At 34.2% G+C, this 22279-nt stretch overlaps 1 protein-coding gene across 2 annotated transcripts in view; it reads right to left on the minus strand.

The window, feature by feature from the left end:
• Positions 1 to 1510: 1510 nt before the first annotated feature.
• Positions 1511 to 22279, minus strand: part of LOC143545666 (uncharacterized) — a 43903-nt gene continuing 23134 nt past the window's right edge. The window contains exons 1-6 of one of the 2 annotated variants that reach the window (XM_077037509.1): positions 4474 to 5644; positions 4080 to 4329; positions 3692 to 3799; positions 3019 to 3177; positions 2688 to 2930; positions 1511 to 1818 (exon numbers count right to left, since the gene is read on the minus strand). In XM_077037509.1, coding sequence (XP_076893624.1) covers positions 1681 to 1818; positions 2688 to 2930; positions 3019 to 3177; positions 3692 to 3799; positions 4080 to 4329; positions 4474 to 5003 — 1428 coding nt within the window. In that variant the 5' untranslated portion in view covers positions 5004 to 5644 and the 3' untranslated portion in view covers positions 1511 to 1680. Of the gene's footprint in view, positions 1819 to 2687; positions 2931 to 3018; positions 3178 to 3691; positions 3800 to 4079; positions 4330 to 4473; positions 5645 to 22279 lie in introns of those variants that run through there. The other variant, XM_077037510.1, reaches the window with a different exon arrangement.

Consider the following 22279-nt stretch of genomic DNA (forward strand, 5'->3'; position numbering starts at 1 on the left):
TCTTCTACAATTCATCAAGTCAGCCATTCGATCAGTGAGTTGATCGACCACTTGATCCAATCGTTGCTCCATCCGCGCCATAAATTGTTGTTCCAACTCTCGTTCGTAAACTTCATCGAGTGGCCTCTGTTGTCTCCTTGGAGCCATTTTCGAGCCAGGAATTCGGCTCTGATACCAACTGATGCAGCGGTGTAAACAAAACGAAGATCGAATCACGTTGATTCAGTGAATACCCGTGATGAACTTCTAAACTCCCAAATCCCACCCAAAGGTCTAGGGAAAATGAAGAGAAAAACGAAATTTATTAATATTCAAGTCTGATTGTTCATCTTACATCACCAACATATAAATAAGAGTTCTAATACGAAATGGGCCTAAAACGGGCCATGGGCCAAACACAAACCCAAAAATAAAAACATAAAAAGTGCTGAAAAAACAATAAAAGGCCCATAACTTTATTTAGGAGTCGTTTTTGGGCTTCAGACAGGGGCTAAACCGCCGTAGGCGTTTGCCACAATGTGCTCCTCGTCTCAAGCTTCGATTCGACTGGTAACGAGCCTGAAACGGAGCTTTGTGGGCCAAGTTATGGCCGTTTTCGTGGGCCACCCTTTGTTGCGTGATCTTGGGCTTCCAGAAACATAATAGCCCGGTCTTCAATACTTGGGCCCACATCAGTGTTTTATCAAATTTTGGCCAACTGGGTGAAGGGTTATGGCGCATGAACAAGGGGAGACAACGGAAAGAAGGGAGACGAGGGAAGGATGAACGAGAGGGCAAAATTGTGACAGTTTGCCGACAATGACCTTGTTGGATAGGGGTACATTTAATGACGGACCTATGATTTTCTTTTATGGTGACGACTGGCGAGAGTATTTAGTGGTTGGTTACTTGGTTGTCTATCACTAATTAAATATAAAATAAAATTAATATAAAATAAAATTGGTCAGGTATGGTCGTATCATAAAAGGATAAAACCATATTATAAATTATAAATGCATAACAAAAATATGTCAATCATCATTAGAAGTCCATATTAGCAACACAAATTCTTATTTATTACTTTTATTATTACTTTATTTGGTATTTTATGGATCAAATAAACGTAGACGTTTGGTTTGAATTTTTTACAAACTATATGCGATTTCTCCGAAACAACATGTCAAATGTCAAAGAGGGTCGAAACATCGAAAGAATATTCATCAGTGGAGTGTGAACTCACTCAAAATAATACTTCACAAGGTCGGTACGCACTGAGTGGACACATGTCATCCGTATGTGGTTTCCCCTTGTATGCGTTTTTGCTTTAGACGTTAAGAGGTGGAATGCATTTCCAGCCCCCGGTAAAAATTGATTCTCAAAATGTTCATTTTGGGTATTTTCTATTATAAAACGGTATATTTTTTACTTTTCGTTTTAAAATTTTTAGAATGTTCTTTTTATATGAACTTAATTCTTAATTTTTTGCTTCACACATCCAACATAAAATATATATGTACTAAATTTCCTCATGAATATACCATCATATATGATAAACGGTTTTGTCCTATATGTCAACCTAGTTTACATATATTGATAATTGATAAATCATGGTAACTTTATTTTATGGTAAAACTATAGCTTTACCAACTTATATGATAGATTATTTTCAACCGGTTTTCTCAGATCAAATGAACAGGATGTTCAAGTTGCAATAGGCACATACCCATCTTCATTCTGCATTCTTTTTTTATAAGCAACCAAAACACCAGCACATATTGCCAACCCAAACACACCTACACCCCAAAAGGCGATCGGCATGTTTAATGATTCTTCATTAATCTGCATAGAAAAATTGCACAAAAAATTAAAATTATGATCATTGAAATTCATGTTATAAAGATACCTTATACCGGGAACGTTATTGGTGTTATGATCTTTGAAAATGATGTTAAGAAAACCCAAAAACCGAATTTCCGGTTTTTTGTTTGTTTTGAGTCAAAATGACCAATGCAAACGTACCTATACAACATGCGACAGTCAGTAGGCGTCTCGGCAGAATTAATAAAAAAATGATACTTAATTCTTCATTTTTTATTAGGTTAATTTTTTATTTGTTAAAATTGTTTGGGTTAAATGGTGTTTGTGTTTAATTCATTGGGATTTAGTGTTTTATCACTTTATGAGTTTAATTAGTTCAAATTGAGCTTATTTGTTTAATTGTATAAAATGAGTTTAGTTGTTTTATATATACTTGTTAATTAATTTATAATAGGTTTATGTAATTATATGTGTCTACTTTTAAAATTTTATATAAATATTTTTTTGATAGCCGGTGACATTATTTCATAAGTCAAGTCAAGTGTAATTTTAAAACTTTGTATTTTTAAAGAATTCTTGTGATATGCAATCTTGAAATCCCTTTGATAGTCTTTGAATCAATGCTACTCTATCGATGAAAGATTGATCTTATAAGTGACGTTGTTGAAGGAATAACTCCGTGACAGTATGGAAATAACAAGCTAAGATATAAACATAAGTAAAAAAAAGAAGTATGTTCTTGTGCTATTAATAAGGAAGATGACTTTATATGTTATTTTGAGAAGTTTTTACTTGCTAACTGTTTGTATTGAAAATATATAGGCCATAAAGTGATAAAACAAAATCAATTTATTCGAAGTCACGTAAAGAATATCGAATAAAAAACTTACTTCAACCGGTTCATTTAAATTATCAGAAGAGTCCGCAACAAGAATATAGAAGTGCCCCATAACTCCAGTATGGCCCTTTTCATTGTTGTAATTAGATTCCAAAGTTACATATTCACCTTTAGCTATCTTCACTGATCCCGGTTTAGGATAACATGTGGACATTCCTACAATGTAACCAGCTTCATCTCCTACACGCTTTCCTTGCCCGTATATAGGTTTAGACGCGCAAATGATCCGTCCATCCTGAATAAAATTAACATTTTTTTTGCTTTAAAATATATATTTTAGGTACTTAAAGATACAAATGTAGATTATAAACTAAAATATTTACCTCCCCATAAAGGGTAGAACCTATACCACCACTATGCTGGTGAGCAACAGCATAAATTACATCACCATCAATAGGGAGGATCACACTTGACCTCTTGGTGCTGGTAAAATTATTGTAAGTAGCAACTCCCATGGTAGATTTTTTAATATCACACTCCATCTGTACGTCAGCGGTTTAATTTTTAAAGAAGATTGCAAAACGCTTCAAAATTTCATTTCAATGGTATTGACTATTGGTAAGTTCTATGCCAAGAAGAGATGATTATTTATTTACTTACTAAGATAATAAAAAGTTACTATTTTTTTCAAGAAGAAATGTTGGATTTTCATGTGTTTTAAAATATATGTAAATGATATACAACAAATGCTTAAAAATGTACTCACAAGGTGTTAAATTTCACAAGTTGATATAAAAAGATGTAAGCACCGTTTCAAAATAAGTTTTACATCAATCGATTCGTTTTTTTCTTCCAATCAAAAACCATAAAACAATAGTCTTAAATTCTGATAAAACTTATCAAAGAAATTAAGGTTTTTTTTTTTATTTTTATTTTTTTTACGGAGGTCCAATGAGGAATGATAGTTTAAGGATTGGTGGCAAGAATATTCTAAGTTGGATTATTAACTGTAAAAATATGAGATTATTAAAATCCAAATTTTCAATTAATGTATACCTCGCCATAAGGAGCATAGCCTATTTCACCATACATCATACCACCGATGGTATTTGTAAAGTCCTTAGTAGCAACTCCAGAGGTAGATTTTTCAATATCATACTCGATCTGTACGTTAACACAATAATTATTCATCATCCAAGAATCTTAGATGATAAAAAGCTTCAAAATTTACTAATAGGTGTTGTAAATCCGTAAGTTTTTGACAAGTGAAGGAAAATAATGGAGCATGAGGTATACGGGTTGGCGTAAGAGATGAAAAGTTGACACAAAAATAGAAAGGCAAAGCTATTTTTATAATTAAAAAAAAGTTTGAAGAATTTTCATATTTCTTTTTGGTTTAGGCTATTTTGATGATTTTCACATTTTTTTTAAAATGATAACTTACAAGGCAATCATGAATTCCTGTGTACTGCCAATTATCCGTGACATCTAATATAATGATTTGAACAGGAACTATAAAGTCACTCCAATCAACCCACTTAACAGTGTACTTCAAGTAAATGTTTCTTTCAACACTTTCAACCCCATCTTTCACTTTGCATTGTGTTCCATTGTAGCAACAATTTACTCCTCCCACATAATTCGGTTTCAAAGGCGCGCCATATTCGTCTTCCGTCACGTTAAACAAGTCACATCTGCACCCCCCAAAAAAAATAACATAATAACTATACACTAAAGCATTCGTATATTACATTTTAAACGGCAAAAATATTATTAAAATGAAACATACCAGTAAGAAACTAGACAGGACAAGACAGAATTATAATTATAAATTGTACCTACACTCGGTACATCCCTTTGCATCTACTGTGCCCCGAGTGTCAATTGCATGGATATCAAACATCCATTTCTCTTCGTATCCTGTAGGAACTAGAAGCGGATTACCAACTTCTATTCCGTAAGGATCAGGAACATGCGTGAACGTTTTTCGTGTTTCGGATCCTAATCCGAAAAACTGGGGAAGATGATCGCATATTCCCGCATTCCCAGCAAATATAAAATCGGATTGTTTTCCGTAGTATCTTAGTGCAATCCAATGGTGGAGATAAGTCTCTTGAAGAGAAACCGGGCTCCCGGCCTCATCAACAACTTCAGCATTGAAACTTTTTAGCGCGATATGACCTTTCGGGAACTCCATATCGTAGTAGAATTTCTTTGAAACCGAACCCGGGAGTTGGGTGATTTTAGGTGATAGATACACCATGGATTTTAACCCATCTTCAAGTGTGACACAATTTGGAATACATATTACAAATAAAACAATAGTTAACGAGAAAGGTAGACTTTGAGTACCAAGTGATATCATCATGCAAGATTAAAGTGAGTATCAATTGGTGAGGAGGTTTGATTTTATTCTGTTTATTGAAGAGCAACCTAGTTTCAATTTTTGAAAATGACCAAAATGCCCTTTTGGTATTTTAGTCAGAATAAACAATTTGTCCATTTGAACGGGGTTTTCCCAACTTGTCCACCTCAAATCCAGTCGACCCACCTACTTAATAATCATCATCCGGTATATTTTTAAACCAACCATGTCATGCCACATGTCAATATCCCGTTGAGACACCCATATTTTTGTGAGAAAACTGCCAAACTGACGGGATTCTTTAGTTGTCCCGACGGGATTTTTTTAGGCGTTCTGACCCGATTCTCTTTGTCTCACTACTAGATTTTTGTGGCTTCCAACGAGATTTATTTTTGGCGTCCGCCAAATTTTCTTTTACTTCTGCCGAGATTTTTTTGACGCGTGTTAGAATTTTGTTGGTTACAAATCTCATCAGGTGATGATTATTACGTAGACGGGCTAACTAGGTTTGAGGTTGACATTACGAGAAAACGTTGGCCAAATAAACAATTTGTTTAGTTTTACTATTAAAACACTGGATTCAGCTTCCAACGATATTCTTTCGTCCTTCGATAGAATTTATCTCATCGTCTGACAAGATTTATTTTTGGCTTCCACCAAAAAAAAATATTTCCACCAAGATTTTTTTGACGCATGCTAGAGTCTTGCTGGTTACAAATCTCATTAGGTGATGAATATTACATATGGATTTTGAGGTTGATATTATGGGAAAAAGCCGGTGAAATAAACATTTTGTTTAGTTTTACTTAGGGATGTCAATTTATGATAAAGACCTGTTAACACGACACGACACAAGTTTTAACAGGTTTAGGTTTGAGCTTAACAAGTTCGTGTCTTAAACAAATTGACCTATTTAAGACATGTTTAAATTTGTGTTATAACAGGTTAAATACATGTTAACATGTTAGTAACCTGTGTAAATTTTTATTTTAAAAAACTAAATATATATACACTCCTAAAGTCTTAAACTTAAAGTAATACTTACAAAAAACATTTCACTAATGTCTGTCAGAACCCGATATTATATTCTTTTTATGTATGTTGTGATTTGCTTCTATGATTTTTTGTTTCATGTATTCTATTTATTTGTCGTCTTTTGTGTCTAGAATGTTATGGAGTTATGGTTTTTGTTTCAAATATGTTATGGATTATCTACTAATTAAACTTTTATGCTCGTTTTGAAAATTTTGGTTTCGTTACACATGTATTATTCATTGTCTCTATAAACATCAGGTCAACTGTTACTAAACATGTTCGTGTTTAGAAAAAATGACACGATTAGTTATCGTGATGTGTTCGTATTTAGCACAACAGGTCATCGTGCCTTGTCGGGTCGTATCTTATTATCCGTGTCCGACATGTTATGACAGTACTACTTTCGTATACAATTAATACGACCGTCAAATAAAAAAATCATTACACAATTTGTGGTTTTCATTTACCGAAGCAGTCAAGTATCAACGACACTCAGATATCATAAATGGCATTGAGGGTGGCTTTTGTGTACAACTAGCCATGAATTAAAAGCTATACCAAAATAATAATTAGTTGAAGATCTGGTGTACTGTGACATCGTTGTGATTTAGAGAGTGACATGAGATAATATTAGTTGTCGAAATGCCTACTTTATTAAGATTTCGATAGCTTGCATTGAAGGTGGAAGCTGATAGGGGGGGGGGGGGGCTATAGACGTAGTACGTGTATTTAAAATGAAGTTTCTTTAATAGTACAAAGTAGTTTTTTTTTATTTTTCAAATATCACAATTTAGCTAATTAAAATACTTTATTATTGTATTTTTAATGACTAAAGAATAATGTCCGGCTGCTTGGGGTAATCAATGGCAAAATGTTACTGCATACATCCACGATCGTAGATAGCTCTGGATAGTCCTGAACCCATCATCACTGAGGTAAAACCCAGTTATGATCGAATTCGAACTTAAAATCTTTTGACCTCTATCTCAAACTTTCACTTTTTTTTCTAATGTCTGTTTAGCTAATGCTTATTTTGATTAGGAAAAATAAGCGGAAAAAAATGGTTATTAGAATAAATTGAAACATTTAACTGAATGTGAGATAAAGATGTATTATATTTTCAACTATATATATTTTTTAAATATATTTTAAAGCTTAAAATAACATACATATAGCCGATGTAAACAATGTATGCATACTATTCTCAATTAAAAAAACTAAAAAACACCTTAACATAATTTATGCATGTAGAAGTTCCTGTACGTTACTACGTAATTCATGAAAACATGAAAAAGTTAATATTACTTCAACAAATTCTCACAAAATTTAAAAGTTAACGTGCCAATATTTTAAATGTTTTGTTACAAGTAGATGAATTCTAGACAGATATAGACATTAATATAGCAACATGGGGATTGGTGACTTTTTCGTATATTTTTAACATGCGTAATAACATTTATATTTATACGCCAAATTAAGTAACTATGTCAAGAAAATAGATAAACTATGTTGATTTTTAATAATATTAACCGAACATATATCCATAAAGTTGAATGGCTTATAAAATTTGAATTTTGTACTTAACTTTTGCTTTAATACTAATAACTAGTAAACTTTTTCGCACGTTGCGGCAAGGATGTTAAAGATGTTGAGTGACGACTTGTACATTAGTATTTTAATTATGCAAGGCTTTTTTTGACGACTTGTACATTAGTATTCACCACACAGAAAAACAATCACGTCAAAGCACTGATAAAAGAAAGCAAGTCAAAACACATCCAAATTACTTTTTTAAAAAAATTAAAAAAAATTGTTTTTTAAAGATCGAAGGAAAAAAAAACCTTTGAAGAAACTTCAACGACTTGTATTTTGCCTTTCGATGACTTGAACGTTATCACCCACAACTCGATTTCAAACAAATTTAGATCGAAACATAGATAAAATAAACGTTTTTAAAGACTGAAGGAAAAAAAAAACCTTGAAGCAACTTCAACGACTTGTATGTTTGCCTTTCGATGACTTGAACGTTATCGCCCACAACTCGATTTCGAACCAATTTAGATCAAAACGTAACGTAGATAAAATAAACGCATTTTAACGGTACTTTCAGAATTTTATAAAACATCATACATCCTAAAAGTTAAAAGGATAAATAGAAAAACAAAAAAGAAAACCAGAACATATGAATGAGACACTTGACACAATTCAGTATATATATATCAAAGAAAAAATAGAAAAACAAATTAAAAGTGAGGATGGAGGGGATATATGTAACTTGTGAGAGGTATAATTGTAACTTAAAAAAGTTATAAGAGGAATGTTTATGTACATTTTAATCTTAACATACAAATGTAGGAATTAATACTAATTAATTTATAAAAAAATGAGAACGTAATAAACAATAAAAACCACAATACCAATCTACATAATGAAACACCCAAATTTTAGAGAACTTATATTTTAAATAAAATATAATTATCAGAGTTTGGTCCCATTCAAAAACAATTTAATTATGCTTGATCAACAATTCCAAAAATATATAAATAGAAGATCGTTAACCAAAGTTCACAAACAAGTTTCAAAACGATCAAGTATTCATGTTTTATGGCCTAAACAGCCCCAAACCAAATGATAACTTCCAAGAAGTTGAACCATAATTCCTTGACCTGATCCGACAACTTTAACACAAGCCATTCTACCACATAGCTTTACCTCTTAACACTTTCACAAGACGTGAACACACCTGAAGACATGATTTCCTTGCATCACTTTTTTTACTTGCTCGCCGACCACCGTCTCATCTGGAATCCTATCTTCATTGTCCGAATCATGATCTCCTACTCCCACTCCAATTCCAAACCAAGATATAAGCTTTCCCTAAAGCATTACCACATCACATTAGAGTCATTATTACTTAATTAACATATAAACATCTCTATTAAACTCAAAACAATTAAATTAATAAACATCTAACACCAAACCAATTTCAATGTTAATTCCGCCCTTCGGTGGTGTAGCCTACGCTGAGCTTAGCATAGGCTAGGCTGACTACATGTATGATTACAACCAATTGAGATTAAAACCAAATGAACATAAAAATCTTAATCTGGTTCAAAACTTGAACTCATTACAAACGTAACCCCAACAATCCATATGCATTCAAACAAGCCAATATTTAATACTTACCTTATCCCATGCCACTTGATACTTTAACATAACTTTGTTTCTCTAACTTTCTGGTAATTGCATGGCCAACTCATATCGTATCGACTTTGTGACGCTTTACCCAATCTAATACCACAAAACTCACAACACGCCATACTATTTATAATTATACAACTTGAATTATATTAGCAACTAATGAGTCAAAATCTCATTTAACCTTAATACTTTCAATAACAACAAACTATCAACTTAAGGTCTTGGATTATCAATAAGCCATTAATGCTGTATCAATAACTAAATTAATTGCATTTCATGTGTGTATAGGGTGTAAGAGCCACTCATACTTGTAACGCGTCGAAAACAAATATTCTCACTTTATAAATAAATAAATAATCGAAATACTTCTTAAATTGGTCGAGACGACCCGTATTCATACTTTGAAACTGTTCATAGCGAAATACTCATTTAATGGGCCCAATCGACCATTTCCACCATAAATGTTATACTAATCAAAATACTCTAAAAGCTCGGATTTTCAAATTAAAAACAAGCTTATTTCAAATAATGTGCCCCGCTACATAGAGGACTATGTGTAAGCTTAACTTACCTTTGCCCGTAGGTGCTTGATGACAATTTGTCCGTTTAACCCGCTGACTTCCAAGCTTCATCGTACCTAGCTTGTTAACAAGTCAACTTTCAAATGTTTAGAACACATAATGGATATCCAAATCACCCAACATTAGCATTCGTTGGATTTCCATAGTACTTTTATTTACACCAAATACTCACCAACTATATATTCATCAAGATTGCATGTTAACCAGTTTTTAAGTCACTTATTCAATTGACCTGTTTAGATGGTTACCTCATCACTTATAAAATTAAATTCTAAAAGAAAACCTCATACCACCATATCTCCTATATTAAATTGGTTCTATCATAATTTTAACCAAACTAGATTAGCATCCATAGTTTAGTTTCTTGAAAACTATATTTTCAGTGCTGCACTTTTTGTGCAGCAGCTGTTCACCTTGAATTTTGACCACCTTACAATCGGATTTAATCCAGCATGTCAAAATATAAAACATAGTAGACCCGGAGGGCTTTCCGTACATATAAAATATGTCTTTATAGGAGTTACGCTTAATTTTATACAATTTTTACAAAAACAGGACAGATTGCAAAAATCTACACAGCTCACTATATAAACAGCATTTATAGTCTGACAACAATTCTATTTTTGACCCACTTAACGAATACGTTTTCCTTTATTCTATAATTCTATAGACACCAAACACATAGATCTTTCCTGAAGAAACGTGGATCGACTCACTGATAGACGATCTACTTTCCTCGGGTGTGATTATGCTTCTTCACCGATGGTTTTCTTGGATCTGGGCTCTTCCACCTACAAAATGAACAGCACCGTCAACTTACCCCTCAGAAAGGGACAGAGGGGTCCTCTTTGGGGTAACCCTCCGGTGTGAGAATAAGTATTTGTAGGAGAAGATAATGTTATCAGAGTAAGGAAATCTGGAGAGTATTGCTTAATAGCTGAATACTCTGTAATTGGATGTGATTGTCTGTGTTACTGGCTGTAACTGTCTGGGATTGAATGTAATAGAATATGATTGAATGTCTCTCCTTGTGGAGTTGATGCTGTACTTATAGTGCTAGGGTTTCCACTGATTGGGCTAAGCCTTGTTGGCCTCCTCCAATTGCTCTGCGCCACGTGTCCTCTGGGACACCTGGTGCTTTCTCATTGGTTATAATCACGTGGTAGCACATGGGTTATGCTGAGTTGTCCACCTTTCATTTGGCAGCTGTCAACATCAGCATATTCTTATTCCTTAAAAAGATACCTTCTGGAAGGTTGTCTGACGTGCACAATCAAGGTTGCCCTAATCCTGATTTGGATAAGGATGAGGTTGATTATGTGCATGTGTGATACGCGCCTATCCTGAGGATGCGCGAGGTCTTCTCTTTATTCTCACGCGCAGATGTTTCATGCGCAGATGTGATATGCACGAGCATGTGATATGCGCCATGCGCGGATGCGCCACGCGCATATGTGATATGCGTGAGCATATGCGATGCGTGAGCATATGTGATGCGTGAGCGTATGTGATGCCTGAGCATCTGTGGTGCCTGGGCATATGATGCCTGAGCATATGATGCCTGAGCATGTGTGGTGCCTGGGCATATGATGCCTGAGCATATGATGCCTGAGCATGTGTGGTGCCTGGGCATATGATGCCTGAGCATATGTGATATGCGCCATGCGCATAGGTTTTGGCTTTGTGCCTTCGTAATGTCTTGATTTCAAGTCATTTGTCTGTATCTTGTGGGTTGACCCGCCTCGCTCGGTGTTGAGGCGGGTACATACCTCTTCATTTCCAATGATATGAAATATGCCTCGAACAGACACTCGGTTAATTTTATATGATTTTCTAAAGCTGGCTAAAATCTGATGAGAAGATACGAAAATCATGTTTCGGGTTCTTCCCATTTTGACTTAAACCTCCAAGTTCAACCCCTTCCTACAGTTAGAAACTCTTATGAAGAGTTAGGATCATCTAATACAATGACTATGTAGAAACTGAACCCTAGTTTCATTAAACATCAATGTGGAAACAAAACAATCAAATTGATGAATTTAGCACAAAACAAACTATAGAAACGAAGTTTTTCAAACTACTTAACCACCATACAACTTCCAACATTTTCATAACCCAACATGTAAGCTTTCAAGTGCAACAATGGAGTTTAGAGGAAAAAGATGACACTTGCAATGCGTTTTTATTCACCCAAGTTTCATTCTTGATGTCCTTTGGTGATGGAATCTCTTTATATGCCTTCAGTTTTGACATCAAAATCGATTTTTCCTTCTCTTGTTCCTCACCTCGTGTTTTAACCACCGGAGCGCGCACACACACACATGCAGCATATGTGGAAGTCTATGATGATTTCCACCTAATTGAGAACTTTCTCCCATTTGCAATTAAACCCTTTTAATTCTTCATTTTTTTCTTTAAAAAGAATTTGTTTAACTAGAGTTTAGCAACATAAAATTAACCCACATAAGTATGTCATCCTTTACTAACTCAATTCTTTCATATTTATAAAAACTTATGACATTACATATATATATATGTATATTAGATTTTGGGATGTTACACATAATTAATGATTTATAATAACAAAAAAAAACCTAAAAATTACAACAAAAGAGTCAAAATCAAAAACAAAATAATAATAACAAAAGAAAAAAATTAAATAACAACAAATATAAATCAACAAATACTTATAACGTCTCATAATCGAAAATTAGTAAATACGAACAAAAAATTACATGTAACATCCTAAAATGATTCTAGTATTAAATAAAGAAAGTTGCGTTTAGTTATCGAGTGTTAATAATTAATCTATGCTAAATAAAGAAAAGATCATGGATTGGGATTAAATAAGATGGATTAAAGGGTAATGGGCTTTAGGTCCATGGGCCTTAGGGAATATAAATATCCTCCTAAACCACCATAAAACCCTAAACCTCATTTCATTCCATCTAAATCTCTACACACCACACACCACCATATATGGCCGGCGGCCGAGAGAGAGAAGCGAGCAAGATCCGAGAGAGATTAAACGTTAGTTGGTATTAGATCTTTATTACACGAGATCTAGAGTGCATAAACAAGTTAAACGAGATCCAAACGAGCACTAAAGGTATGTTCTTGACCCTTTAAAGTTTACATTTTTATACACGTTTAATCTTGAAACTTGAACCTAGAATAGATCAAGTATAAACGAAAGATAAAGTTGTAAACTTGATAGTAAATATGAGTGAAATGAACCCGGAAATGGAAACGGCTCGATTAAATGAACCCTTAAACTAGTATTGAACGTTTCGAGCTTAAAGGTCCAAAATTTACGTGTTTTCGGGTCAAACCATATCCAAAAACGACCATAGGATTGATCGCGAGTTGGTTAAATATCGAATCCAAGAGTTTCACGTTAAAACAGATATGATTGTGGGGGATTAAGATTGAACAGAGACGGCAGCTGGGCAACTTCGCCTGCAAGCTTAACTTCGCCTGCAAGGTTAACTTCGCCTAAGGCCAAGTTCGCCAAACTGATAACTTCGCCTAAGGCCAAGTTCGCCCATGATAACTTCGCCTAAGGTTAAGTTCACTAATGCTCAACTTCGTCTGGCATATGTTCGCCTAGGGTTAACTTCGCCGATCACTAACTTCGCCTATGCTTAAGTTCGCTTAATGTTAAGTTCGCTTATTGTTAAGTTCGCTTAATGATAAGTTCGCTGGAGTTAGCAAATTAGAAAATAAATTAAAAACCTAATGAAAAATGCGTTAAGACAGTTAATGGAAATAAAATTTTTCCAAGCTGACCTGGCAGCTCGACCCCAGCCAGGGACTCTGCCCCTAGGACCCTGCTAGGGACTGCCGCCCCTAGACCCCGCTGCCAGGGGCGCTGCCCCCGGACCCCGTTCGTTGTGGGTTATATAAAGATAGAAATACAACATGAGTAGTAGTAGTTAATTGATACATGTAAATATTATACAGTTAGCCGTGCACAGCTCAAGAAGGGAATAACGATTAACGGAGAGCGTAACAGGATTCAGGTGAGTTTCTAGCCCCACTTCCTTGTTATGTTTTCGGGGCTGTGTGCATACTCGATGTGATAGTTAATACACTTATCTTAAGTGGTAAGTGTATGCCTTGTATGATTTATGTATGATGATTGTTTGACGGTGCGTGAACGATCTTCGGATATTGCATGTACCGTCAGGTGATAGTAAGATATGATGGATAAGTATGATGAAAGATATGATGTATGTATGAATATATGATGTATGCATAATGTATGTATGTTATGATGATGGTACGTGAACGCTCTTCGAAGATTGCACGTATTGTCAAGGAAAGTATGTATGAACAGGTACGGTACAGTTACACGAAACAAAGGGACCAGACCCTAATAATATCTGTGATGTTAGGGACCAGACCCTAATAATATCTGTGATGTTAGGGACCAGACCCTAATAATATCTGTGATGTTAGGGACCAGACCCTTATAATAATATCTGTGATGTCAGGGACCAGACCCATATAATATCTGTGAGGTTATAGGGCGAAATGCTCTTTAAAACGTATGATTATGTATGTAAAGAAAGTATGAAGGTAAGAATGAAAGTATATGCACTTGTGTGTGTATGAAAGAAAGTTAAGAGGTTAAGTATGAAATGTAAGAAGGTATTGTATGAGTATGTGATTAACTAGAACTCACTCAGCGTAGCTGACTTTTAGTATGCACGCAGGTGAGTAGAATGAGGCAGGTAGCTTGAGGAGGACACATGGCAGAGTTGGACAAAGCTGGCATCTGAAGATTTTGCTATGATGTTTTATTTTAAAAGACAATGTTTTGTTTTTAAATGACTATGAATGCTCGATAAGACAAGAATCATGGTTATGGAATGTAATGGTTTGAATGTTTTTAATGTTCCGCGAATGTTTTAATTAACTCTGATATTTAGAACTGCGTTTATGAGTAAATCCAACACGAAAGTAGGGCTACTAGTAACGGAGCCTTACAAATAACATCAAACATTTATAAAAATAAACCTAATGATAACATCAAATTGGTCACACTGTTTTCATGTTAAGAATAAAATGTATTTGATTATGTTTCAAAAATAATCCACCGATTTCTTGTAACATATGTCACACCTTGGAAACCTTATTTAAACAGCGGAAGACTTTTGACCAAGTCGTTCGGGTTGTGACAGTCGCCGATAGCCAATCATAATAAAGTATAGTATAATAATAATCCAAGTTTGACTTTTCAAAGAAACTTTATTATTATTAAAAACGAAAGTTTACACGTGTATAAAAACACGGTTATTACACATCCCAGTTTATTCCCATATTCAAACACCGTTCGCCTCTTTTCCTCCATTGTCACGAAGCCATTACTTACCTGAAAAGCATATAAAAATATCGATCAACACAATGTATTGGTGAGTTTCCCTTTATAACAAAATAGTCCATATATATATATATATATATATATATATATATATATATATATATATATATTGAAAGCAACATCCATATAATGATCTCTCGTCATTATATAATAACATCAATACCGTGTGTAATGATCTACCGTCTTTACTTCATACAAATCAAATAAAAACCCGTATATAATGATCTACCGCCATTATATCATAAAACAATAGTATTTTATTTTTTAAACAAATCGTGTTGTTGTAGACGAGCAAAGAATACAAGATGCGTATGACTATCATAGTTGATAACACGATACATACCATACTCAAAATATTCCCACTTTTAACCCAACGCGATTGGAAGTGGGGGGCGTCACCCCGATAGATCTACCAATATTTTTGTGCCCCTTTCTAGGGTTAACCGTTATTTAGCCAACTAGACGCATCCCGTATTTGACACGGTTTGTAAAATAAAATGCTTTAACAAGAAAAATCTTGATGGAATAAATATTATAAATAAAGTATATGCTTTCCCCCCCAAAAGCATTTATAAAAACAATAAAAAAACGATTTCATTTAAAAACGAGGGGGTTCGATAGAGAAACTCACTGTCTTGAAGCTTTTCCAAAAATCTCGTGTCCTATATTAGAACACGTTTTGTTAATAAAAACTTGATTTTAGTTTTTATACAAAAATCTTTTTAATTTATTAATCCTACTCTAGTCTACACATAAGCACATAAACACATAAGCTCATAAGCGAGTACACATAGTTCGGTTTTCCGTTAACTATTATTTAATTAATTAAATTAATTAATAAACAATTAAAATATAATAAAATATTTTAAGTTTCAGTTGCTGGAAATTTTTAAGAAAATATTAATCTTTTATTTTGCAAAAAACTTGTCGGTTTTATGCTTAAAACGACTCGTTTTAGTTTTTCGTGTAAAATGTAACTTTTACATTATAGAAAATACTTGTTACATAAATATTAGTCAAGTTTTACAAGTTAACTTGTGAAAATATATTGTTTTCATTTTTGTTAATATTTTCTTAAAATAGCAACTTTTTAACGTTTTCGTGTCGGTTTTCGCGACACGAACCGTTTAGGACTAAGTTTTATCATCTTGTCTTTTTCTCATGTATTAAGTTATGTTATACATGGGTATTTTAACACTTTAGGGGCTGTTCTAAAACAGTCCCTAATAGTTGTGTCGGTTTTGTTTAAAAAGCCGATTTTTCGACCGTTTAAGTTACCGACGAGTCAAATAAATTACACAAGTCTATACTAATCATCTTATGAACTAAACACACATATAATAACACATAATTTACCATAAATTGCAGTTTTGTCCAATTAAATCCATAAGACACGTTTAATAGAGTTTTAGGTTCCTAGTTCGTATTTTAGGTTTCATTAACAATGTTACTAGTTAAGCTTGTTATTTTTATATATACAATTACTATTAAATATTTTTAAAAGTCCAGATCTTTAACCTATTTTATAAGTTCACAATAATCCAAAATTTCACTTTTAAGTAAATGTTCTTATTCTCTTTTAGAAGAATATAAATTTCATGATTTTAAACAATGTCTTTTTCAACAAATTCAAGTTTTAACTTTTAGATGATTCTATTCTTTTATACTAATCACTTTTATATTATTCCCATCTTTATCAATCTTTTAATCAATATTTCAATCAAAGGATCTTGGATTTTTATAAATTTTCTAAGTGTTGTTCTAACAAAGTTTTCCCATTTTAGTAACCTTTAATATTTGACAATTCTATTTAATCTAATTCTTCCACTTTGATTAAATGTAATTCTAGGTTTAATTCATTCAACTAGTTTATATGGTTTCATGCATCCTATGTGTTCTATCTCAATTTTTGATTTTTTAATATATCATTCAACAAAGTTTCCATATTTAGCAACTTTAACAATCTTCAAGAACTAATAAAAGGTTTTAATGAGTTTACTAGCATATATCCTATTTCATTCTCAATTTTTATTATTCCATAACACTTATTGATTCATCAATCCATCCAAAATCCCTTAATTAAACCCATATACAAAAATCCCCAATTTTTCACTTATGAACAAGTTCTTGTTTTGTTCATCCCTAACAACAATTTTTCAATGATTCAAGTTTATAGTAACAAACTAATTATCAATAATTATCCTAAATCCATTATAACATCAAACCCTAACATCAAGTTTATTCAAGTTTTATCAAATAATTAAAAGATCATTAACACTTAAATCAAACTTTCAAGCTTCAATCAAGAACAACAAACCTATACTTTCAACCCTAATAATCAATCTTAAATCAAACTTACTTGTTCTTGGAGATTTGGAATATGTGATTGATGATGTTATGGTGTGATATTGGTGTTCTTCCTTCCTATACCTTTCTTAATATCTTAATCTTCTTATTCTTGATCTAACCTTCCATGATTTCTTGATTATGTGTGTGTTATTGTTTGATTTTGAATTGAAGGTGTGGGGTGAGAGTGTTCAGTCGATGGTTTTTAAAAGAGAGGGATGGAGAGTATAGGTTTGATGAGTGGGAGTTGTAGAGGGCAGATGGGTTATTTAATTTGATTACAGCACATCAAGGATAATAATTAGGAGGGTGAGTTGGTGAGGTGAGTTGTCATGGGGAGGGTGAGGGACGACTAGGAGAAGGGGGGGGGGGGTATATATGAAATGGTTGTGTTATAAACTGGTTGTTTTCAATTAGCTGTTTAACGTATTGTGTGATTTAGATATTCAAATGGATCCCGTTTTTAATAATTTTTGTCAGACTTTGAACGAAATCAAATTCCTGGCAGTATGGACTATAAAAACTATTTTCTTGAAAATAGTTGGGGTTGGGTCCTTTCCGGGTCCTGTACTGGCTCGTACATAATTATTTTCCAGTTTTCGCGATTCGAGCCTTCCTAAATTATGTTTATATATCATCTCGACTACTTTAATATGTATTTTAATGTTTCGAGATCATTTAACCCTTTTAATGAATTATTCACTTTCTGACTTGTTACCCAGGGTCGTTTCATGTCAGATTCGTTACGTGGTGATTTTTGCACTTTTTGTTGACTTTGAGACGTATAGATCACTAATAAAGAAAATTTTTCTCAAAATAACGAAATTTTATTGCTAAACATGATTTATTAACGAAACTTTTTGGCAATTGTTACAATATATGTGTTAGATCATGATCGACACTCGACATTGTTAGTTTGGTGTCACAATGATTTGTAAGTCCACAAAGGGGTAAAATGGTAGATTGGATCGTAACAAGTTTATAAATATTTTTCAAACAACATAATTTCCCATTTTTGATAAATTAAGATTGTACTATACTCTGGCCACCATAATCTAACCATAATTGATGGATGCACTTGAAAGCATGAAAAAGCAACCCCGTCCCCACTAAATATGCAGATAAAGGACAATTCCTATTTATTTATGTAGTTTAAGGACATATTTGAAAATGTACTATATAAGGCTGAGGGGTGTGGGGCTTCAATGGGGGCGCTAGAGCCCCTCCGCTCGCGCCCCCAGGCGCTAACACCACACCACCCGGGCGCTAACGGGGCGCTAACGCGAAAATCCATGCAGGCGTGAGCCTGTTAGCGGGAGAAGAGAGAGAGGATCTTGTTGAATTTTAGAAAAAGAGCCGTTTGGCTCTTATTAAATTTAAAAAAAAAAAAAAAATTTCCTATATAATACCCATTTCATCCATTTTTATACCACAACTTCAAACCTTCACCCAAAATCAATTCATCTTCTCAACTTTTTTTAAAAAAAATGGCTGGAAATTGGTACCCAAACCTTGATTCAGATTATATTGACGACGATTTATGGTCGTCACCGCACCAACCGATGTTTTATTCGGAGCTGCAAGAATCATCCGGCTTTCAACCATCCAACACACAACCGTCTCCTAACTTTGTTGTTCCGGAGACACAAGAATCACACGGTGAAGCTACGGGACCAAAAAGACGCGTCCACCAGAAAAAACAACTTGCAACGGACGGGTCGGGACCGGCTTCGACTCCGAGGACGAAACGGAAAGCCACTCCGTGGTCATCGGATGAGAAGGAAGCCTTGTGTCGGGCTTGGATAGTCATTTCTGAGGATCGACGTTGCGGTAATTGTTTTAACGTTTTTAAAAATGATTTTTAATAAAAAAGTTAAATATAAAAGTTAAATGGAAATCTAATTTATTTATTCATTTTGCAGCCGACTACCAAAAGAGCAAGATTTTTTGGACAAAGGTTAGGGAGACGTTCTACATGCTCGTTGGGAGTACAGAGCGGAACGCCGATATGATTTCGGGTCGGTGGTCCGAAATTAGAAAATTTGTCGGCTTGTTTACTAATCTTTTCAATAGGAACATCGGTCGTATGAGACCAAGTGGCAGTGATGATTTGGCGGTTTACAATTTCACGGTCGAAGAGTGGAAGCAGGAGTGTTTGCGGAGGTATGGGATGGTGAAGACGTGGGACGATTTATTGTTGTGGGAGAGGTTGAAAAGGTGTTCCAAATGGGTTGAGCTGGTGGCGCCGGACTTTGATGCGGAAGTAAGGGCGAAACGGACTAAAACTAGTTCGTCTGGAGCGTATAGCACTTCAACCGGGTCGGATTGCCGCGTTGGATTTGACCTAAACATTGCGGAGGAGGAATCGTCTTCACCGCCGAGGAGGCGGCCATTGGGAAGGGACGCCAAGGGGAAAAAACCGGCTGAGGGGGAAGCCGTAAACATCGCCAATCTTGTTGAATTCCTCAATAAATTCAACAAAACCATGGAGGTGGTCTCTAATGACAAAAAGGAAAAAAGTCGAATGAGAGATTTGGACTTTCTTACTAGAGACTTCAGTAACCTACATCCGGTCGATCAAATGCTAATGGAAAAGCAAAAGGAACGTATCCGAAAGAGGTTGATCGAAGAAGACCAAGCCGAAGAATAAGAATAATGTTTTTTTTTAGTACTTTAATTTTTATTTTATTTTTAGATATTAATGTGTTTTTTTTATTAATGTGTGTTTTTTTAATAATTTATGAGTTTTTTTAATAATACGTTGTTTGAATATATTTATAAAAAAATAAAAAAAAAATTCGCTGGAGCCCCTGCTGGAGCCCCTCCACACCAGGGCCAGGGGCTCCAACAGGGGCTCCAACACCCCCCTTATCCAGTTTCTCTTTCTGCCACACGTCATAATATTATTGGTTGGAGCCCCCATTAAAGCCCCCCACATCCCTCAACCTAACTAAACGATGAAAAGTGTAATTACTTTTAAAATGATGACTTGTACAGTTGTACGTTACCCCCATTAAATTCGTCAAAATAGATCATTTCCCATAAAACATAATATTACTTAATCAAATTATCACAAATTTAAAAGATAACGTGCCAATATTTTAAATGTTTTGTTACAAGTAGACACATTCTAAACAAATATAGACTTTACTATAGCAAAATCGGGTTTAGTGACCTTTTTTTTTGTGTTTTTTTACATGTGTAATAACTTTTATATGGCAAAATTATACTGAGTGACTATTTCAAAAGAAATTGATAAACTATGTTGGTTTTCAATGATAGTAACCCGAACATAAATAAACAAAGTTGAATGGCTTATAAAATATGATTTTTTTACTTAATTAGCTTTTGCTTTAATATTAATAATTAGCTTTTAAATCCGAAATATTAAAAAAAATATTTTTTTTATAGATTGAAGGGAAAAAAACAAAACCTTGAAGTAGCGCATCAACGACTTGTATGTTTGTCTTTCGATGACTTGCACATTATATCACCCACAACTCATTTTCGGACAAACTAATTACATCGAAACGTAAATAAAATAAACATATTTAAACGGTACTTTTAGAACTTTAAAGAACATCATATATCCTAAAAGTTTTAAGATAAATAGAAAAAGAAAATCAAATAATAATAATAATAACAATAATAATAATAAATTGAAATGTGTGAATGGTAAGGGTGGAGGGGCTATATATAAATTGTGAGAGGTATAATTGTAACTTAAAAAAATAATCCACCGATTTATTGTAACATGTGTGTTCTAGAGTATAGACCATGGTCGACACTCGACATTGTTAGTTTGGTGTCACAATCACTATGTCCACAAAGGGGTAAATTGGTAAATTAGATTGTGACAAGTTTATAAATATTTTCAAACAACACCATTTTGTTAAATTAAAAGATTAGGTTTTACAATTCAAAAATGGGTAGCAACACAGTTTGTTGCTCGCTTGCCTTGTTCTGATGTAATGAAGAAACAATAAGTTAACCTTGGGGAGACTTAACCTAATATCTCTATCGAAAATGGGTTAACTTCAAGCTAACCCTTGGCGGGCTTAACCTAACGTTTTCCAGTGATACGTTATTACAACGATGCAGAACTCCGATGACCTAGACCTTGCAAAACCGAACACCATGAGCTCGTTACGAGAAGGGGAGGGGGGGGGGATTCTCGTAACCATCCTCTGGCGTGATAATCTGTATGGTAAGTAATGTAAATTCCTAGAGAGAATCAGAGAGAAATGGGATCCTTTTACCGTTGGTTCTCATGTAGTATTTATAACCGAATGATTGGAGAGGGGTTGGGTCAGTTGTCCCACTCAATGGAACCTTCTATTCTCATGGTTGTGCATGATAGTGGCTCCTGATTGGTTGGACAACATGTCGTATTGGGATCCTTGTCGTGTGCATGTACCATGTTTGTCTTTTCCCATAGCGTCCTTGTTTATGTTTTATGCGCGACTTCTCGGCACATTATAATGTTGATATGAGTTAATGCGTTCCTTTGCGGCCTCATGTTGCGGAGCACTCCTTGAGCCAGATTTATTTGACCTTATGATTGTAACTTGGTATCTTGATGTAGATAAGATTTTACCACAAGTGGGCCTAATTCTTCTCAAGACGTCTGCTACAACAGGGTCTTTTCAATTGTCCGTGCGTGTCTGACACACCCACTTGTTTTGATTTTTGAAACTCCCTCGTGATGTGCCTGTTTCCTATTGGGCCTC

This window comes from Bidens hawaiensis, unplaced genomic scaffold (genome assembly GCF_021521415.1).
Source record: "Bidens hawaiensis isolate Kalapana, Puna unplaced genomic scaffold, B.hawaiensis_p1.1 tig00013988_1, whole genome shotgun sequence".
Lineage (NCBI taxonomy): Eukaryota > Viridiplantae > Streptophyta > Magnoliopsida > Asterales > Asteraceae > Bidens > Bidens hawaiensis.